A 19174-nucleotide genomic window follows, 5' to 3' on the forward strand; every position below is an offset into this window, starting at 1 on the left:
AAAAGTTTAGGTATCGGCCTTCAAAAACCCATTGTTGAACACACACAAATACACACACATGCACACACACATACATACTCACTTACACACCCTCCTACACACACGTACACACTTCCACCCAACCCCACACACACACAAACACATATACACAGCCCATCACCCCCATTCAATTCAATTCAGTTCAATTCAAATAAATTATATTCAATTTGAGACAGGGTTTATGTAAAAAAAAACAAATAAACACAATAAAAAAAAACAATTAAACAACATAAACACAATAAAAACACGTAACACTACAACATCACTGCAACATATGGCATACGGCCAAATATCACTTTTCACATAATCAACAGCAGCATTCAGTGTCCATCAAAATATATATACTCACCAGGTCAAAGGTCACACAGTGTCAATATGATCATTGAACAGAGGGTCGAGAGTCAAATAAATACTCTAACGTACAGAAATACACGTACAAAGTTAGAATAGAATAAAATAGAATAGAAACTTCTTTGTCTACACCTGCACATGTCTTTAGCTTCACTGGGGCTGAGTTAGAAACAAACAGGATCAAATAAATAAATGATCAAACAGCACAAGACAGGAGACGACAGAACTGAGCTTCCAGTTCAGTTTTCATTTTTATAAAAACTGCTGGTGGAGAAGTAAGAGAGACTCAGGTTGAGGATGCAGTAAGGTGATGGCACATGGATTAAAAGACCTCTTGAATATATGCAGTTCTTTGTAATCCTGGGCACTCGATAGCGCCTCCCAGAGGACAGGTTCTCACATTCATTTCAACTTTGCGTTTTTGCCTGAGCTGAACCGCAGTAGATCTGTCTCTGTCACTTCATGCCATTTCCTTTTGAGGGGTCTTTTGCTGCGTTCAGGTTGCAAAGACACGATGGTTAAACACAGCAACGTGGAAATGTTCACGTTCAAACTCGTCTGAAGCTGTCAGGACGCCGTAATTGTAAGCATAGTTGCTTTTACCCACTAAGTCATTCTAACTGTTATTCCCATTGGATGTTCAGTTCAGTCACTTTATTATCCCAGATGAGAAACTTGACTTGCAGTCAGGGGCACAAGATAAAAAACAACACAAGTACAAAAATAAAAACAAAAAGTACAAAAGCAAAAATTCCAAAAATGATGTGAATGGAACACAATCCCGAAGCTCCAAAGTATTTACCATCTGAAACCTCAGGTGAACAGTATTTTCTAGTAGTATTTACTCTGTAAAATCTGAGGTGAGCGGACGCTTGATTCTACCATGTGTCACAGATGACTTGTCAGTTGTTTTCTCTGCTGGTCAGCCGCTGGTTGGCGGTCGCTCGGCTCGACAGCGTGGATTGGCTCACATAGCTCCGCCTCCTCAGGGAACTTCAATATTTGAATCTGCAAGTCAGGTTGCTGCAGAGAACAGATAAGGAGACATCAGGGATACCAGATCTGATTAAACAGTAGAAGGCTTTCTTCAGTCAAATGTAAACTGAAGCGGTCATTGCAATGAATCTCTGAACCTTGTAAACAGCCACTTTAAAGAATAATTTGGGACCGATATATAATTTGTCTCTTCCATCCCTGTAGTACTTGGACCCACAGACAATATTGGCTCCAGAGTCAGCTGTCAGTTGAAACAGTGAGCTCCGTTGCCTCCTGCTGTTAACAATTAGCCTAAACTGTTGGTCAAAGTATCTCGTTATCTTACAAGAGTTGGTGATGTCACCACCTGTTGTACTCTATAGAAGGTGACATCACCTGGCACCAAACACCAGCCAATAGCAGATTGCCAATGCAGTACCCTGCTTTTCACCAGTAGATGTCAGGCTTCACCACAGGTTAGGGTTTGGGGTTTAGTTGCTCCTTAAAGGCATACTGAGTAGGATTTTGCCTTTGAACTTTCAAAGTTGACCACTCCTCCCTGCGGTTGCCAGAACGGTATAAAACAGTAAAAAAGTACAGCGAGGCGAAACGCCAAGCAGACAAGGTGAGAGTGAATCTACTGGCTTTCAACCTTTGGCGAGTATTAAAGGAGAGGATGAGGATGAAGAGCGATGCAGAGTTGGCCTGTTTTCTGTTGGACAGGTAGCTGCCAGTTAGCTAAGCTATCAGCTTTTCTATTGCAAATTAGCTACGCTAACAAGTAGCTAGCTGCCAGCTCACACACACACTCACTCTGACCAGAACTACAGTTACTCTGTATTTGAGTTCGGGACCGCTACCACAGCCAGCGAGGCTTTTAGATATAAAAGGACTACGCAGTGGTTTTGGTTGCAGGATTCACCTGCTGCCAAAAGGTCGACACCCTGAAACGTCTCGAAATCAGAAAATCCAGGCAGAAGGCAGCAGGCTCTCTGCACACACACACACACATACACACACACACACACACACTGTCACACACTACCAATGGGCTATAAGTAATGATTGAGTAGGATCATTTTTGGATGTAATTCATGCTATTTCAAGGGGGAAAATCCTGCTCAGTACGCCTTTAAGTATAATTTCAGCCATGTAACTGTACTGCTGCTCCAGTAGGGTATGTGGAGCTCTGTCCACCTCTGGTAACTCACCAGCGACCGGGGCAGCGGGTCTTTACGGAAATATGCTTGGCAGGCCTCTGGGTTGCAGTGAGCGACGGACCAAAACACAACGAACAGGAAACCGGCCATGGCACACACAGTGACCGTCACAGTGATGGGCCAGTTCCACACGGGGTCAGGATCTGGACCTGGAAAAGCACAAGTTTAACTTCAAGTTCAAGTTTAACCGATAATACCGCAGTTTTTTTTTTAAGTCAGCACTAGCGGTCCAGTTTCCTCTCTGTTTCTGCACACAGTCAGCATAGTTGCAGATATCAGCGCTCGTTTTCCTCCTTCATTCATTCTTGTCTGGTATGAGAGAATCCATCACAGGAAACATGAAGCCAAACTTTCTGTTTTCTCTCATTTCATTGAGCTGAGTGTTTTCATCTCAGCGCTGCGTTACGTTCTGCTCTGCTGCCTGTCAGTCAGCTGACACCACAGGAAGAACAGAAGAAGAAGTCTCCTCCAAGAAATAACCCTCAGAAACATGTCGCCTTGGGGTGTCCTGGTGGCTCGGTGGTCTGGGGTAGAGCTGCAACGATTAATCGATTAATCGCTTAGTTGTCAACTATTAAATTAATCGCCAACTATTTTGATAATCGTTTAATCGGTTTGAGTAATTTTTTAAGAAAAATAAGTCAAAATTCTCTGATTCCAGCTTCTTAAATGTGAATATTTTCTGGTTTCTTTCCTCCTCTATGACAGTAAACTGAATATCTTTGGGTTGTGGACAAAACAAGACATTTGAGGACGTCATCTTGGGCTTTGGGAAACACTGATCCACATTTTTCACCATTTTCTGACATTTTATAGACCAAACAACTAATCGATTAATCAAGAAAATAATCGACAGATTAATCGACAATGAAAATAATCGTTAGTTGCAGCCCTAGTCTGGGGCGCGTGCCGTGTGGCTGCGGTGTCCTGGGTTTGAGTCCGGCCCGGGACCTTTGTTGTCATCCTGTCTCTCTCCTAGTCTTTCCTGTCTATCTCTACTGTAAATCATAATAAAGGCTAAATAAATATCTTTCTGATATCAGTTGGCAAGGGTGTTTCATATGATTTTTTACCAGGAGCTAATATCAGATTGTGAAAATATTGTGCTTGTTTGGGTTGATGTTGAACTTCCTCCTGGCTTCCTCCTGCATGCCACCATTTGTCAAATGCTTGCTAAGTATATTTGAAGAGTTTCGTTCCAAAGTGAGAAATCCAACATTTGAAAAAAGTGACACCTGCTCTTATGCTCCTTTTCAAAGGATAGAAGGTAGCTTAAGTCCTTAGTTGAATAAATTACAACACTTTTACAAACTGGATCATCTATACTCTAGAGATGGACTGTCAGGTAATGATTTTTTACAGTATGGACACACATTTTGGAAACAAACTTCTTTTGTAGCTAAAATAATGTCATTGTGCGTGTGTGTGTGTGTGTGTGTGTGTGTGTGTGTGTGTGTGTGTGCGTGTGTGTGTGTGTGTGTGTGTGTGTGTGCGTGCGTGTGTCCACCTACACACACCTACCTGTGATAGTGACGCAGTGTGTGTCGGTGCTGCTGCTCCTCAGCTGTGTGTCCATCTGGGTGTGAGCTCTGACGCAGTACTGCGCTCCCTCCTGCAGGGCGGCGACCTGCAGCACGCTCTGCTGTGCTGGCAGCACATAGGAGGCAGCCTGCCAGAGAGAGGAGGAGGAGGAGGAGTCACACAGGCTGCTGCTCACACCAAGCGGCCAAAACCTCAGGTGAATTTTGAAGCCGATCCTGAAGCCGAGAACGGCCGTGCTTGCAATTATTTTTTTTAATGCCGTTATGTCGAGATCACAAGTTAATTATCTCGTTATCTCGAGATAATGAGATAATTTATCATGAGAAAACGACTTTTGTTTTCTCGAGATCACGGGATAATATGGAGAACTCGAAAGAGTGTCTGGTTCATTTGATCACACCTGATTTCAGCCTTCAAGATCACTGTCATGACTGTCAGGAGGATTCATAACTAAACAGGAAGCATAAATGTGTAGTTTTGTTTGCTGCAGTTACATTTCCAGCATAAAAATCAGTTGCTACAGTTGTCAAGACGCCCTGTGCATGCTGGCATGGCTCCTGATCTCTGATAAACATTATAAGTAATAGGAGGAAACAACATTTTGTTTTCTCGTGATAACGGGTTGATTATCTCGTTTTCTCGAGATAACAAGATAATTAACTCATGATCTCGAGATAACGGCATTAAAAAAATAATTGTAAGCACGGCCGTTCCTCTAACGTCCGAAAAGACTCCAAACCGCCCAACTCCATGAAGTCAATGGACCACAACCCAACTTATGATAAAAATATAAAGTTAATATATTTTTATGGTCTCAGTAACCTCAGTCTCAGTAGAAAAAGTCCTTATGGCGGTGTTCAAAATAACTGCGTCATTAACGCAGATATAACAGATAAAACACAGGGTTGTTTTCCTAGTGAATGACAGCTTGCCTGTCCAGTGATCAACAGGTCACTAATTACGGGCCAATAGGTGGCGCTGTGGCTCTGCGACGACCCAGACTCCGCCCCCTCCACCTGGGCTCCGCCTCTCTTTGACTGCTCTGGCTCCAAAAAATTTAAAGTTAAGTAAAGCAGAAGAGAATGCTTTTGGATTTTCACTCTGCAGACTCTCTCCCCGAAGGACCTGAATGATGAAATGCCTCTGCATGTCATGCCTTAAGTGTGGTTGTCTATCCTGGACGTCCTCTATAGCTGACTGTGCAATGATTTATGAGTATCTGTTGTATAGGTCGATGTCCCCATTCCCCAAAGCATAATAAATCGCTGTAGTGCTACAAGCAAGATACGGTATGCAGGTTTTTTTCTGTTTCTTTAATTCCAATCTGGAGCACATGGGCTGCGTTCACATTACAGGCCTTAATGCTCAATTCCAATTTTTTGCAGGATCCGAATGCTTTGTCTTAACTTCTCATTTGTGTTTGAAAGGAGGAAGCGATGCTCCAGGTCTTTTAAAATCAATTTGAATTCACCCAAAGAAATCAACTTAGACGATTTTAAGTCAGTCTGAAAAGCATTCCAAGAGAACTATCTTCATATTCCAGTTCCACATGTCAGATTTTCACCAAAAGTTAATAATCTCTTCCATGCCACATCATCAACTTGTCTCACATTTTCCTGACTGGACCTGAATGTGACATGAGATCTGCCTGTTCACATTCTGCACTAATCATTTTATCTGATTAACTCAACACCACATGACCAATAAGCTCTGTATCTGTTCAGTTTCCATTAGAGCTGCTCTTCTAACACTGGACCAAGGTCTGGAAAAATTAGCAGGTTGTTTCTGTCTAAACAGGCATTGAGCTCTCCAGAACGTCCAAGTTATTTGATTAGTCCAATAATGGAGGGTTTGCCTCTTCTTCTGTCTGCCGATTGGCCGCAAAGTTTGATGGTGTTACGTGAATTAGTTTGTACGTTATGTAAGGGATAATGCCCGATGAGGTGTCCATTATCAGGAATTAATGGACAACGGGGATTCCTGATAATGGACACCTCGAAGGGCATTATCCCGCTTATACCATGGTCACTTGCCAAAGAAAAAAAAATTAAGACCATTAATTTATATTTTCATGTGTTTTGTAATCAAAATCTAAAGTTTTTCCACAAGCCATAACTCAGTTTCCCTGGTAACACCTGAGGGTTTGACTAATACCTGGAACAATCATTACCGTCCCATAAGGTTCTTATGCAATGGAAACGTTGTTCACTGCTCCAGTAAATAGGACGAACCTTAGATAGGACTTGGCAGCAGGAGATATTTCTAGTCCGCTCAGCTCATAGAACCCTTTGGCTCAGCTAGGAGCCAGAAAGCTAACGTTATGCTAGCAACATTCAAAGTCAATAACAAACACAAAATATAATTTGACAGTATGTTTAACAACAAGACTAGCTAGCTATCAGCCATGTCATTGTCCCCAAATCAATATCAAGATTTTCACAAACATACAAATTGTAAACGGAGGCTTTGACTGCGTCCCTGTTGCTATGGTTACTCATTTTAGATACAGGCTGATGCTACGTAGCCAGCGCATTAATTTAGAACGGTGAACAGACAGTTTCACTGGAACTACTTAGTAGGTGTCCATTATCAGGAATTAATGGACACCCTGCAGCCAATCAGAATCGAGTATTCACCCAGACTATGGTATAAACTTTATATAGAAGCCACGCCCCCTTTTGGACAATTGGTGTAAAAAATGAATCAGTTTTTCTTTGCCCCATGACCAGTCTTTCCACAAGGTTCCGTGCAAATCCATGATAACTTTTTGAAAAATCCTGCTAACAGACAGACAGACGGAATGGGGCAAAAACAAAAGCCCCAGCCGGGTGAGCGGGGCGACACACTGCGCTGAAATGTGAAACCTCACCTGTAGCTCCTCCCCTCTCTTCCAGACGGTCAGGCTGACTCCGGCGGTGAGGGGAAGGTTGCTGAACGACACCTGAAGAGCGTCGCCCTCCGCTGTCACCGTCATCTCCGGTGCTGTCAGGAGCGCTGTGCAGACACGGTTTACACGGTTACTCATTCATTCATTTTCTGCTTTTCAGGGTCATGGGGGAACTGGGGGCTATCCTAGACCTGGACAAGTCTCCAGTCCATCACAGGGCAAACACAAATAGATAAACAGTCTGAAACCTACGAGCATTTTAGAGTCTCCAAATTGTGAAAATAATTACAACTCACATCTCTGCAACCTCCTGATCTCATGCAAATACATGAAATGAACATGACTTGTTGACACCAAATTACGTGTTGGTGGCATGTAAAGTGTTAAAATTCTGTTTTCCCAGCAGGAAACGGTTCCATGAAGGAGACACGAATGAATGAATGAATGAATGAATGAATGAATGGACGATGAGTTTGACTTCAGTACCGACGACCAGAGTTCAATTCCCAGCTTGTATGAAGGCAATTTCTACTTTTAGTCAAATTGTAATTTTTAGCGAAGGTTTTTCTTATTTAACCGACCAAAGCCATTAGCCAACCAATCTGTGTCCAATACATTTTATGTCCAATAATTCCTGTCCACAGCACATCAAAACTACATTTCAGAGTTTGTGCTCATTTCACGACTTTTTATGAGATCATGTTACATCATCACTTCTCAATTAATGAGTTTTTATAGTGGTTCTAAATATCTCTCATTTATGTGGTTTTGTAGTGTTTTTTTATGATGTATTTTTTTATGATGTATTATTATTTTCTATGTTATTCTTTTATGATGTATTTTTTTATGATGTATTATTTTTTATGATGTATTATTATTTTCTATGTTATTCTTTTATGATGCATTTTTTAATGATGTATTATTTTTATTATGTATTATTATTTTCTGTGTTATTCTTTTACGATGTATTTTTTATGATGTACCTTGTTTCTCTTCCTACTCTTTCCATATATAGCACTTTAGAAAAAGTTTTTTAGATGAAAGTGTTTTTAAAGCAGGCCACATCAAATAGGCACATTTTGGGTTGAGGCCTCTTCTGTGCAAACTCCAGTACCATCCCTTAGTTGCACTTCTCCAGTTTATGACCCAATATGGTGTCACCCATGATGCCCCTTATTGGACACTCCCCTTGCCTCTCTGCCAGTCTGGGACTACGATTGGCCTGAAGCCACATGACCATCTTTGTAGTTACCCCATTGGCTGATATGTGTGTGGATGTAGATGATTGGTTGTCTTTTATTTTTTTTTACATTTTTGAATTTTTTTTTCTGTTGTTTGTAATGTGTTTCATGACGAAGGGCCACAAGCCGAAATGCGTTGGTCTAACAGTAGTAAGTACTACTACTAAGTGTTGCTGGAGTTTTGACTTTTTAGATCATGTTGCATAATGACACCAGGGGTCTCACTGCATCAGGGCTAATTTAATTTCTCTAGTTATTTGTGTAATTGTAAAACTTTTCAGCAGTCATCATTTCACTGGTTAGTTCCTCCTCTCTCATGTTAATCAGAGAAATCAGCTGCTCTACTGTTTGTCTGGTATGAAAACCTGCAGACTGTTCACCGCTGACCTCCAGACATTATTTCTCAGTCTCTTACTGTTTCTCCTGTTGAAGGGTCTGCTGAGTTTGGCCCACGGCGAGACCTGCGACCCGCACTGCGCTCTGACGTGGATGTTGTAGTCGGAGTCTGAGCCCAGGTCAAAGGTCAGGTCACAGTGAGTGTGGGGAATCTGCTGACAGTCAGGAGCGTCCACCCATCTTCCATTCAGGATCCTCAGCTCAAACTCCCTGAAGAGACAAACAGACATCTTCATATGCAGACTGGAGTTTTAGTTATAGAAACATTTCTCAGAGGCAGAAATAATCTGATTGGCTGAGTTAAGATTCAGTGGGTGGAGCCAAAGAACCACTGTTTTTTTTGTGTGTGTAAATAAATAAATATTCACGCCTAGCCACTGCAGTTGCACAGCTTACACACATTAGCGAGGCTGTAACGGTGAAGCCAGAGGTTCTCAATTGTTTTTCAGCCAAGGACCCCTTACAAGATAGAGAATAAACCGGGGACCCCCACATTCTGATTTGTGATTTTGGGCTATATAAATAAAAATTGACTTGACTTGTATGTCCCTTGGAATAATCTGACGTAGCCTATTTTTTACACTTCTATAGTCTTAGTTATGTGAAAGAACAACACAAGAGAAATGTATTAGAAAGATATTAGATATGTATTAAAAATATTTGCATCATCTCAACACAGAATCAATTAGCTGCAAGTAACACTGTATTTAAACAAAATATCTAAGGGAAATCAGGAGAAAAGTGCTAATTTGAAGTGCATTTCAAAAAATTTTTATATCATGATAATTTAAATGAATGAATCTGAAAACTTTTCACGGACCCCCTGGCAGAGTGCCACGGACCCCTGGGGGTCCCCGGACCCCACTTTGAGAACCACTGCACTAAGCGACCAATTCGCCTCCACTCATTGTCTATAGGAAGGGATTGTTCGCTATGCATTGCATGTTGAGAAAGCTCGAGATGCCAACCGGGCTGGCGAGGCGGTGAAAAAGTTGAGCTCAAGTCAATAAAATGCAAATGAGCGAGACATTCACAGTGCGACAAACCAATCAGATCTGGGGGAAAGAGGCAGCAAAACGCCATGGTGGAGGAGAAAATTATAATGTGTGACACACTGAGCCAATGACGTTAACGTTATTTCACATTGACAGTTCCTTAAACAATCTCATGCTGAGATAAATGTAAACAAACTTGATGATTAGAACAAAGCACAGCCTAACTTGTTTGCTGCTGGTCAGTTCACCACGGAAACGCCCACAAGCGGCCGAACAGGCTCATCGCCTGTTTAGACAGAAACAACCTGCTAATTTTTTCCAAAATTCGGTCCAGTGGCAGAAGAGCAGCTCTAATGGAAAACCCTAACCCTGAACAGATAGAGAGTGTTGCCTGGCAGACCCAGTACAGGGTCCCAGCTCAGCCCTCACTCTGTAGTGGCCTATATTAGCCTGTACAATCTTCTTGCAGCACAGGTTTCTAATGGATAACAGGCTGAGGGTGAGAGATATTCGTCCAGCAGCTGACTGTCTTCATTCCCAAAGTCTACCCTACTTCCACTCCCAAAGCACCCCTAGTGGCCTATTAGGGATACCTAATTGATACCTAATTTGATTACTGTTAATTGAATTTGTTGACTTTGCTTGGCAATATGTACTTTTGTATTTCATGCCAATAAAGCACCTTGAATTGAATTGAATTGATACCTGTGAAGAGCCACTCTGGCTAACGACATCTAATGCATCAGTTGGTGTGGAAAGTTGCTGGAAAGTAGTTTAAGCAATAAGTATACTATTACGGCTAAGGGCATGTAATTTACATGTCTAGATTAACCCGTAAGAACCTTCATCTGGTGGACCTGGCTTAGCGAGACTTTATCTGGAATCTTTTACATCCACATGGAGAGGCATCCTTCCTCAGTGAGAGCTCATACAGAGAATACTATAATACATATACATACATATAATACATAATAATACAGAGAGAGTTTGGTTACTTCTTTAGATGGTTTGCTTTATTGTATTGTTTGAAGCGGCGACGTCAGCAGAAGCTAAAACTCAATACAGATGAGTTGTTAAAAATGCAAAAAATATAAAATCTAAAGCGATGTCGTCCCAACTCATCACTTGCAAGTGTGGCTTCACCGTAACACCGGGCGAGCGAGCATCACTCAACACGAGGTGAGAGAGCGCTGTTTGGTGGAGGGAAACTCAACAACTGTCAGGCACTGAGTAGCAGTGAGGAGGTGCCGTATCAGATGAAACGCGATCGATCGGTTATCGGCTGATCACACTGTTCAATTAGTTAAAGACTGACGACTCATCGGCGTCGGCACTGCCGGCTGAACTCTGGAGAAGGCAAAGCATCACCAATCAGATGATCACCTGGTTCAATACAAGCAGAATCCTCCCTCTTGTGGGAGTTAAACAAAAAGTCCAGTAAGGTTGTGTGAAAATTCACAACTATGTTAAATGTTCACAATAATTGAACTGTTACTTCCTTTTATATTAATTAGATACTACTCAATAAACCAAAGAAAGAAAACAAAAAAGATATTGTGCCCTGGTTAATACAGTAGGGGTTAAGAGTCTAAAATTTCCCATGATCCTGTTGTTGACTATTTTTCAAATTGGTGTCATGAATCATTTTTAGTACTGAATATGTCAAAGACTAAGAATATGTGTATTGATTTTAGACGTTCTCACCCCTCTCCTGTCAGTACAGTGATTGATGGCCAGAATATAGAAATATTGGAGTCCTAAAAGTATTTGGGAACTAGACAATAAACTGACATTTGAGAGTAACACTGACATGGTGTACAAGAAAAGCCAGCAGCGTCTCGGGAAACTCTAAGTTCCAGGTTGACAGGAGCCTGATGACAATGTTTTATCGATCTTTTATTGAGTCTGTGCTCACTTTGTCCTTTATCTGCTGGTATCGATCTCTCAAGGTAAAACACAAACATGTGCTCAATAAGGTGGTTAATGTCTGTAGCAAAATAACTGGCACTGCACAGGAAACTCTGCAGGATCTTTACAACAAACAGTTATATAAGAAAGCAGAATCCATCCTGTCTGATTGTTCCCATCCTTTACATCAACAGTTTCAGTTTCTGCCGTCTGGTTCCTCCTCAGACTTCCACCAGCTAAAACCAACAGATCTGATTATTTTGCTCAGGTTTCCAAGTTTGAACAGTGGTGTAAGTCCAGCTCACTGTTAATTAATGTTGGAAAAACAAAGGAACTTATTCTAAAGCAAGCAGATCCACTCTCATCACTGATACTGTGTGACCAAACTGTGGAAACTGTCAACTGTTTTAAGTATCTGGGAACACACATAGATGACAAACTGAGTTTCACAGACAATGTTGATTTTATATGTAAGAAAGCTAATCAGAGACTGTTTTTACTGAGGAAACTGAAGGGGTTTGGGGTCAGTCTTGGCATTTTGGAAAAAGTGTATGTCAGCTTAATAGAGAGCATCCTTGTTTTTAATATCTCTGTCTGGCATGGGCACTTGACTTTAGTAAATAGAAACAAGCTGAACAGGATTGTTAAGACAGCAGGGAAGATAGTAGGCCGCCAACAAAAGCCATTAGATGACCTTTACAGCACAGCTGTACACAGGAAAGCCCTGTCAGTTATTAATGACACTAACAATAAAGTGTCTAACAATAAAGTTGTTCTATATACTACAAGTGTTGCTGGAGTTTTGACCACTTTAGACTTTTTTCCCTTCTCCATGCACCTTGGAAGTAGGTGAGGTTGTGCCAGAAACCCCTTCTCTACAATTATTACAGACACGACACATCCCCTCCACCCTGAGTCTGATCTGCTCCCTCAGGGCGACGCTATAGAAAACCTCTGGCAAAGAAAAAGATCTACAGGGGTTCTTTTATCCTAAATGCAATTAATGTGGTCAACAAACTACAGTAAATTTAAATATGGGAGTGTGGGCTGTACACCAGGGGTATGAACGCACTGTTGCAGTACAGTTGAGAGATCTTTGTTCTGTTAATGTGATGTTTTGTTGATGTTTTCTAACTTGCGGACATGTTTGTGTTTATATTTTCCTGCGTGAGACCAAGGACAATTTTCCTGCCTCAGCTGGACAATAAAGTTTATTCTATTCTATTCTACACACACTCCTTTATACCCTCTGCCATCTCCCTCCTAAACTCTAGGAGGAAAAGGTAGTTATTTGCATATGTTGTATCTCTTTAATTGACTGTGTATTGAGTATTTTTACAGTGTATTTATGTCTCTTGGTCTAGTGTTGTATTTATGTGCCTTGTATTTTATGTGTGCTAAATGTAGCGGTCCCACTGCTGCATAACCAGTTGCCCCACCGGGGACAAATAAAGTTATTGAACTTGAAAAGCCGAGTGTTTCTAGCTGGTAATTAGAGCGTTCACTGATAAATTCGCAACCAACTCATCTGACATAATATCCCATAAACACCTGTCACACCTCACGTAACAAGCCAGCAGGTGTGACTACAATCCTGTCATATTTCAGCGGAGACGCACAACACACACCCTGACAACACACACCCTGACAACACACACCCTGACAACACACACCCCGACAACACACACCCCGGGCCCGACACACTACATCCGTCTTCATGGGCGGGGTCAAACTCTAGACTGCGTCACATGACCCTGTCAATCACAGTAAAGGAGTCTCAGTTGTCTTTCAGATGCTTTCCTGTGATTGTTTTAAACTTTCATGCATCCACTGTGCATTCCAATATGTCAACCACCACCCATCTGGCACTCCAATTAAAATGATTATTATTAAAGTTAAATGCAGAGAGTAGAGTTCGACTGATGGGTGTTGTAGAAGGCCGATATCGATATAGTTTGCACTGAAGCTGCAATATCTTTATTTTCACGCCAAACAAATTCCAAGGTTTCATTTTTTTCCTCCAGGATTTTCTTCATCAGGGTGGAAAATCCTCTGAAACAATATGTAGATCAACATGGGACACTAAAACTCTCCACTGAAACCAACAACAACAACAATAATAATGATAATAATAATAATAACTTTGGAGATATGCATGGCTTCTATTTTTCTCAGACTAAGCAGCGGTCTTTTGCATATTTGAGCCATATAAATGTGTATAAATGCCAAAATTTTGTTTATTACAATCATTTATCACCATGTTAATAAAAAAAAATAAGAAGATACATAAACCAATGTCACTGAAATAAATGTTGGAGATGGAGGTGATCTATGGAGCAGCTGAGAAGCTTCTGTCTGGCTGCACTCTCAAAAAAAGTGACGTACCGGTAATTACTAAAACTAGTTTACTAGGTCAACAAGTTTACTCGCTCACTTCATCGATTCTGCCATTATGAGAAAGTGTTTCAGGAGCGGGAGGAGGAGAGCGCCGCTTCTAAACAGCGAGGGAGGAGACAAGATAGTTTTAAAAAAAAAATTAAAAAGCTGCTGAATGGAGCGGGAGGAGCTTCGTTCAGGAGGAAATCTGACAACAATGTTACGTGTGAGGAGGGGGGCTGGACCCAAACGCAAGACCGGCTCAGAATAGGGGTAACGAAAAAGGCTTTAATAATAAAACTACAGGGTAAAAAAAACTACAGGTAAACACAGGGTAACAAGGAACGAGGCAGGTAACAGGCGACAGACAGAACACATGACAGAAAACACAACAAACTGGCACAGAGTACAAGGAACAAAGACAAGATATACACACAGACTGATTACACATGAGGGACAGCTGGCTAGCAGGGGGAGAGTCCGGAAGGTGATCGGCTGAGGCAAGAGAAGCGGGAAGGAGGCAACAGGGCTAATGGTTGATGGGATACAGGTGTGTGGGAGCAGGAGGGGGGGGGGGAACAGGTGAAGAGGGGAAGTCCGAGGACATCTGGAGGCTGGCAGGAGGATGGCAGGACTGGGGGAGTGAAGGGAGAGAGACCAGGAGGCGGAGACACAAGGGCAGACAGGAAACACAGAAACAAGGAAAATACACAAACACAAGGGCAGGCCATGGCAGAACCACGACAAGCTTTAGAAAAGAGGAGAAAACAGCTGCTGCTGTGTGGATATTAGTTTATATCATTATGTCTAAAGGAAATCTCCACACAGCACACATTAGCTTCAGGATTGGTTATAAGGTCTGATATCGCTTATTGCCAGAGGTGGGATGTAACAAAGTAAAAATACTTCATTACTGTACTTAAGTAAGATTTTCAAGTATCTGTACTTTACTCAAGTTTTTTTTTCACTGAAGACTTTTTACTTTCACTCACTACATTTCAAAAGAAAAATCTGTACTTTCTACTCACTACATTTTCAAAACAGACTCGTTACTCTCGGGAAATCATCAACTGATTTTCTAAAAAAAACCCCAATATTTTCAGCATCAGACGGCTTCCATCCCGGAAGCAGCTGAGCAAGAGCCAGATGTGATCGGCTGCTTGTTCAGCAAAGCGACACCAAAAAGTAGGGGAAGGGAGAGAGAGAGAGAAGCAACAGGAAGAAGAGAGAAGCAACAAGAGAGAGAATTAACGTTAGTGAATTCAGCTGCTAGGGTTCAGGTTCCTGATCTGAGCTGCAGACTCTTTCTCATCTGGGATTCAGAGGAACGCTCAACAGAAAACCAGCTTAGAACATTAGAAATGACTTTTTTAGAGAACGACTTTTACTTTATACTTTAAGTAAATTTAAGACCACGTACTTTTATACTTTGACTTGAGTAAAGGATTTGAAACGGTACTTCAACTTCTACTTCCAGAGTATATTTTTAGATGAGTATTTGCACTTTTACTTGAGTAGGGAATCTGTGTACTTCTACCACCTCTGCTTATTGCAGGTTGAAGTGTAGTTCAGCTGTGTGTGTGTGTGTGTGTGTGTGTGAGTGTGTGTGTGTGTGGGATCAGGGTCACTCACCCCTGGAACTGAACAGAGTAGAGCACTGTGGCGTTGCAGGCGGCCTGCGGGGGGCGCCACTTCAGAACGTGTCTCATGTTGATGGACTTGATGGAAACTCCGTGGGGTGACGGGAGAAACCAGGCATCTGTAGACAGATGTGTTGATATTTTCACAAAATCCTACACATCTATTCCATTCTATTCTATTCTATTCTATTCTATTCTATTCATGACAGACAGACAAACAGTGTGATGACATTTTTATCGACATTTTCAGCAGAACTGATTACACATCTCTGTTGTTTGACTGTTGTTTGCTATTTTCTGCATCTGCATTAATGTATTTAGGCTAGTTGTTATTCTGCAGTTTTCCTTTAGTTGTTCTCCAATTCAGTTGTGTTTTTGTCATCTTTATTTTTTTAATTTCATTTTTGTTTTGAGGTGACATGTTTTATCAGTCCCTTGCTTTTTTTTTTATCTCTGCACAACTTTATAATTTTCCCCTCTTCTTTCTTTCTTTCTTTCTTTCTTTCTTTCTTTCTTTCTTTCTTTCTTTCTTTCTTTAATCACTTTGTTTCTGTGTTTTTCCACTGTACAACAAAACAATGTGCAACACCGCTGTGGTGTTTCTGCACTGCTCTTCCCAACAGATCACCTGTCAATCAAAAAACAGTGTGGGCGGAGCTTGGGTTTTCTGTTGATGCAGTTTGAGTTTCTCAAACCGGAAACGTGAAACGCATCACTTCCTGTGCGGCAGGAAAGAGCGACCAGACACCGGCTGTTTAGAACAGACAGAGGGGAAGATTTATGAACTGGATATAGGTTGGATCACTGTTGTGTTAGAGCCCCTGTAAAAAGCTCCACTTATTGCATATACAGCACTTTATAAGGAACACCATACTAATACTGGGTAGGTATCAGCTCAGTGTCAACCGGCTACCAAAGTGCCATCCTCCTCCAGGTTGGACGTGTTGCATTCTGGGATGTTTTTCTGCTCTCCACAGTTGTAAAGAGGTTATCTGTGTTACTGAAGCCTTTCTGTCAGCTGCAACCAGTCTGGCCGTTCTCCTCTGACCTCTGACCTCTGACCTCTCTCATCAACAAGGCGTTTCCGTCCGCAGAACCGCCGCTCACTGGATGTTTTTTTTGTTTTTTGCACCGTTCTGTGTGAACTCTAGAGACTGCTGTGTGTGAAAATCCCAGGAGATCAGCAGGTTCTCCCCATTCTGATGTTTGATGTGAACATGAACTGAAGCTGCTGACCTGTATCTGCATGATCTTATGCGATGCACTGCTGCCACATGATTAGACAATTGCATGAATAAGCAGGTGTACAGGTGTTCCTAATAAAGTGCTCAGTGAGTGTATATATCTATATATATATAGAAAAGAAAGAAGAGATTCCTAAAAATATCTATATATATATCTATATATATAGAGATATTTTTAGGAATCTCTTCTTTCTTTTCTTCTTCTTCTCTGACATTTGATATTTAAATTAAATTTGTAAAGCTTGATTGCTGCTTGTTTGTCTGTCTAAATGTCTGTATGTTGCACTGCACCAACCCCACCAAATCAAATTCCTTGTATGTGAAAATGTAGCTGGCAAAAATAAATCTGATTCTGATTATGAATCTGAGAGAATCAGAACAGACAGTTAGTTGTAAAATGATGTAAAATACTATTTTAAACTAAAGTGATATCAAAGTAAATTAAATGGCACTATACTATACTAAACTCAGCTACCCAGGAGAGGTTATGGTGACAATTTTGACAATGTAGGACTGCCGGTTCAGCTTGCTGCATCACACATCAATCCAAACTAGTTCATCTGCATTGAGGAATAGTTGTGAGATGTGTGGCTGCCAGCGGTTAGATTCAAACCGCAGAGAAAACAACAGATCGCTGCTGTTTGGAAAAGCTTCAGCGCCTTGAAAGAAAATCAGCTTCCCATGAATGAAGACAAAACAGCCTAACTTTAAGAGTTTTAGAGTTTAAGTTTAGTTTGCTTTGTTTTCAGTTCGCACGGGGATAAAACTCAGAAGTGAAGCGACAAAAATACACAGTAATAAAATTCAGTAATCAAGAACAACATTCAGATTTCACTCATTTTCAAAGTGTTCAATTTATTCTTAGAAATTAATTTAGCACCAAATCAAAACAAATAATGGTACTTCTATAGCTTTTCAATGGATGGATGGCAACAGGATTGGAAAGTCTAGAAATGTAGAGAAACAGAATTTGGAGATTTCCCGGTCTGGAAAGGTTTGGGAATTGCACAAAACAGTATGAAAAAGTATGGATTAGTATTATAGTTCAGTCCCATTTTTTCAGGACATGATTCCCCCCCCCCCCCAAAAAAAAAAATGGATATGTAATGGGTACAAACTGGACAAACTCATCACACCCAGTCCTTCAAAAAGAGTCTTCATCGCCACCTGGTGAGGAAACACTGGAAGAGTCTTCATCACTTTTTTCCTCCGCTGGTTTGGACTCTTTTCTCTTCACTGTTGCTTTAATGTTGGTGAGCTAAGAATTAAAGGTTATTCTACTGTTGACTGATTGACTAAAGTGTGAAATGTAGATGAAGTCGAGTCTCAAGTCTTCTCTTCATGCATCAAGCGATTAAAATTATGACTCGAGTCTGACTGGGTTCCCACCTCTGGTATTGGACTTTGGAAATGAACTCTTCAGCTGATGAATGTCTTTTCAGTGATTGTTCACCAGGTGGCAGTGAAGTAGGAACCGAGGCTGATCCTGCTGCTGCCCTCTCTGCATCTCCCCGTGTATAAGAGCATCAGCTAAATGCCTAAAATGTAAAATGTACTTACAGTTTGTGAGGTCCAGCAGGACCAGCAGCAGAGCACCATGGGAAACCTTCCCTCTCACTCCCATAGCCTCTCTGTGTTCTCTCCTGCCTTCAAAATACAGGTCAAGCCATTTCCACCGCGTGCGATTCCCACTTCTCCCTTGGTCTTTACCGTCCGTTACCTGGATGTAAACTGCTAGTTAATATAATCCAGAAAACAGTCGTCTTCTTTCTCCTCCGAGGAAAACGAGGATACTCCTTTGGTTTTCACGTAAAGCTCCTCTGTCCTCCTCTGCTGCGTTCACACCTCATGGAAACGTGAAAATATGCCTTGAATGCATCTTGAAAATCACAGAAACATCCCAGTAAATAACGTCTATCAATAGAGTGGAGTGTGCGCCGTCCAAAGTCCAATAATCCTAGAAAACTTGAGTTCGGCTGCTTAACTGTTGATGCAAACACTTGGATTACTAAAAGAGAAGTCCTCTCCCATGCGTGTCATTCTGAGCAGTCCTGTCTCTGTTTCTGTGCAGAGAGAAATAAATACCGGCATGTTCAGATGCTGAGCTTGAGTTGTAGGTTGCAGAGCCAGTCGAACTTGTTATCAGCCCTGTGGGCCTCTGCCTGCGGCTCACTGTCAGCTTTAAATCACTTCTCCAATATCTAACACATAAATCTTATAAGACATGGTTTCTATTGTTGCTGCTTTTCAGCCTGTTTTTTTCTGTTGTATTTTCCTGTTTTGTTCCTTTTTAATCCAGTCTGTAATTCATGTCTGACAGTTTGATTATTGTTGCTTTCATATTGTTTTATTTTCTGTAA

The 19174-nt window shown here is 41.4% G+C and overlaps 1 protein-coding gene across 1 annotated transcript; it reads right to left on the reverse strand.

Moving 5' to 3' along the window:
* Positions 1-219: 219 nt before the first annotated feature.
* On the reverse strand, positions 220-18865 carry LOC139639416 (interleukin-20 receptor subunit beta-like). Its single transcript, XM_071513509.1, has 7 exons — positions 18375-18865; positions 15563-15689; positions 8671-8861; positions 6997-7121; positions 4107-4254; positions 2577-2734; positions 220-1413 (listed from the first exon to the last, which is right to left on the reverse strand). The coding sequence occupies exons 1-7, from the start codon at positions 18436-18438 to the stop codon at positions 1279-1281; spliced, it is 948 nt and encodes a 315-aa protein (XP_071369610.1). The 5' UTR covers positions 18439-18865; the 3' UTR covers positions 220-1278.
* Positions 18866-19174: the final 309 nt, after the last annotated feature.

Source organism: Centroberyx affinis, unplaced genomic scaffold (genome assembly GCF_046629955.1).
Source record: "Centroberyx affinis isolate AG114_WGS23_722 - 3 ecotype Tasmania unplaced genomic scaffold, CSIRO-AGI_Caff_v1 ptg007243l_1, whole genome shotgun sequence".
NCBI classification, from domain to species: domain Eukaryota; kingdom Metazoa; phylum Chordata; class Actinopteri; order Beryciformes; family Berycidae; genus Centroberyx; species Centroberyx affinis.

Coding starts and splice junctions, on each gene's coding strand:
- LOC139639416 (XM_071513509.1), bottom strand. CDS start 18,438: ATGGGAGTGAGAGGGAAGGTTTCCCATGGTGCTCTGCTGCTGGTCCTG. Junction 15,690..18,374: donor CCTGCTGGACCTCACAAACT/GTAAGTACATTT, acceptor ATCTGTCTACAG/ATGCCTGGTTTCTCCCGTCA. Junction 2,735..4,106: donor ACACTGCGTCACTATCACAG/GTAGGTGTGTGT, acceptor GTGCTTTTCCAG/GTCCAGATCCTGACCCCGTG.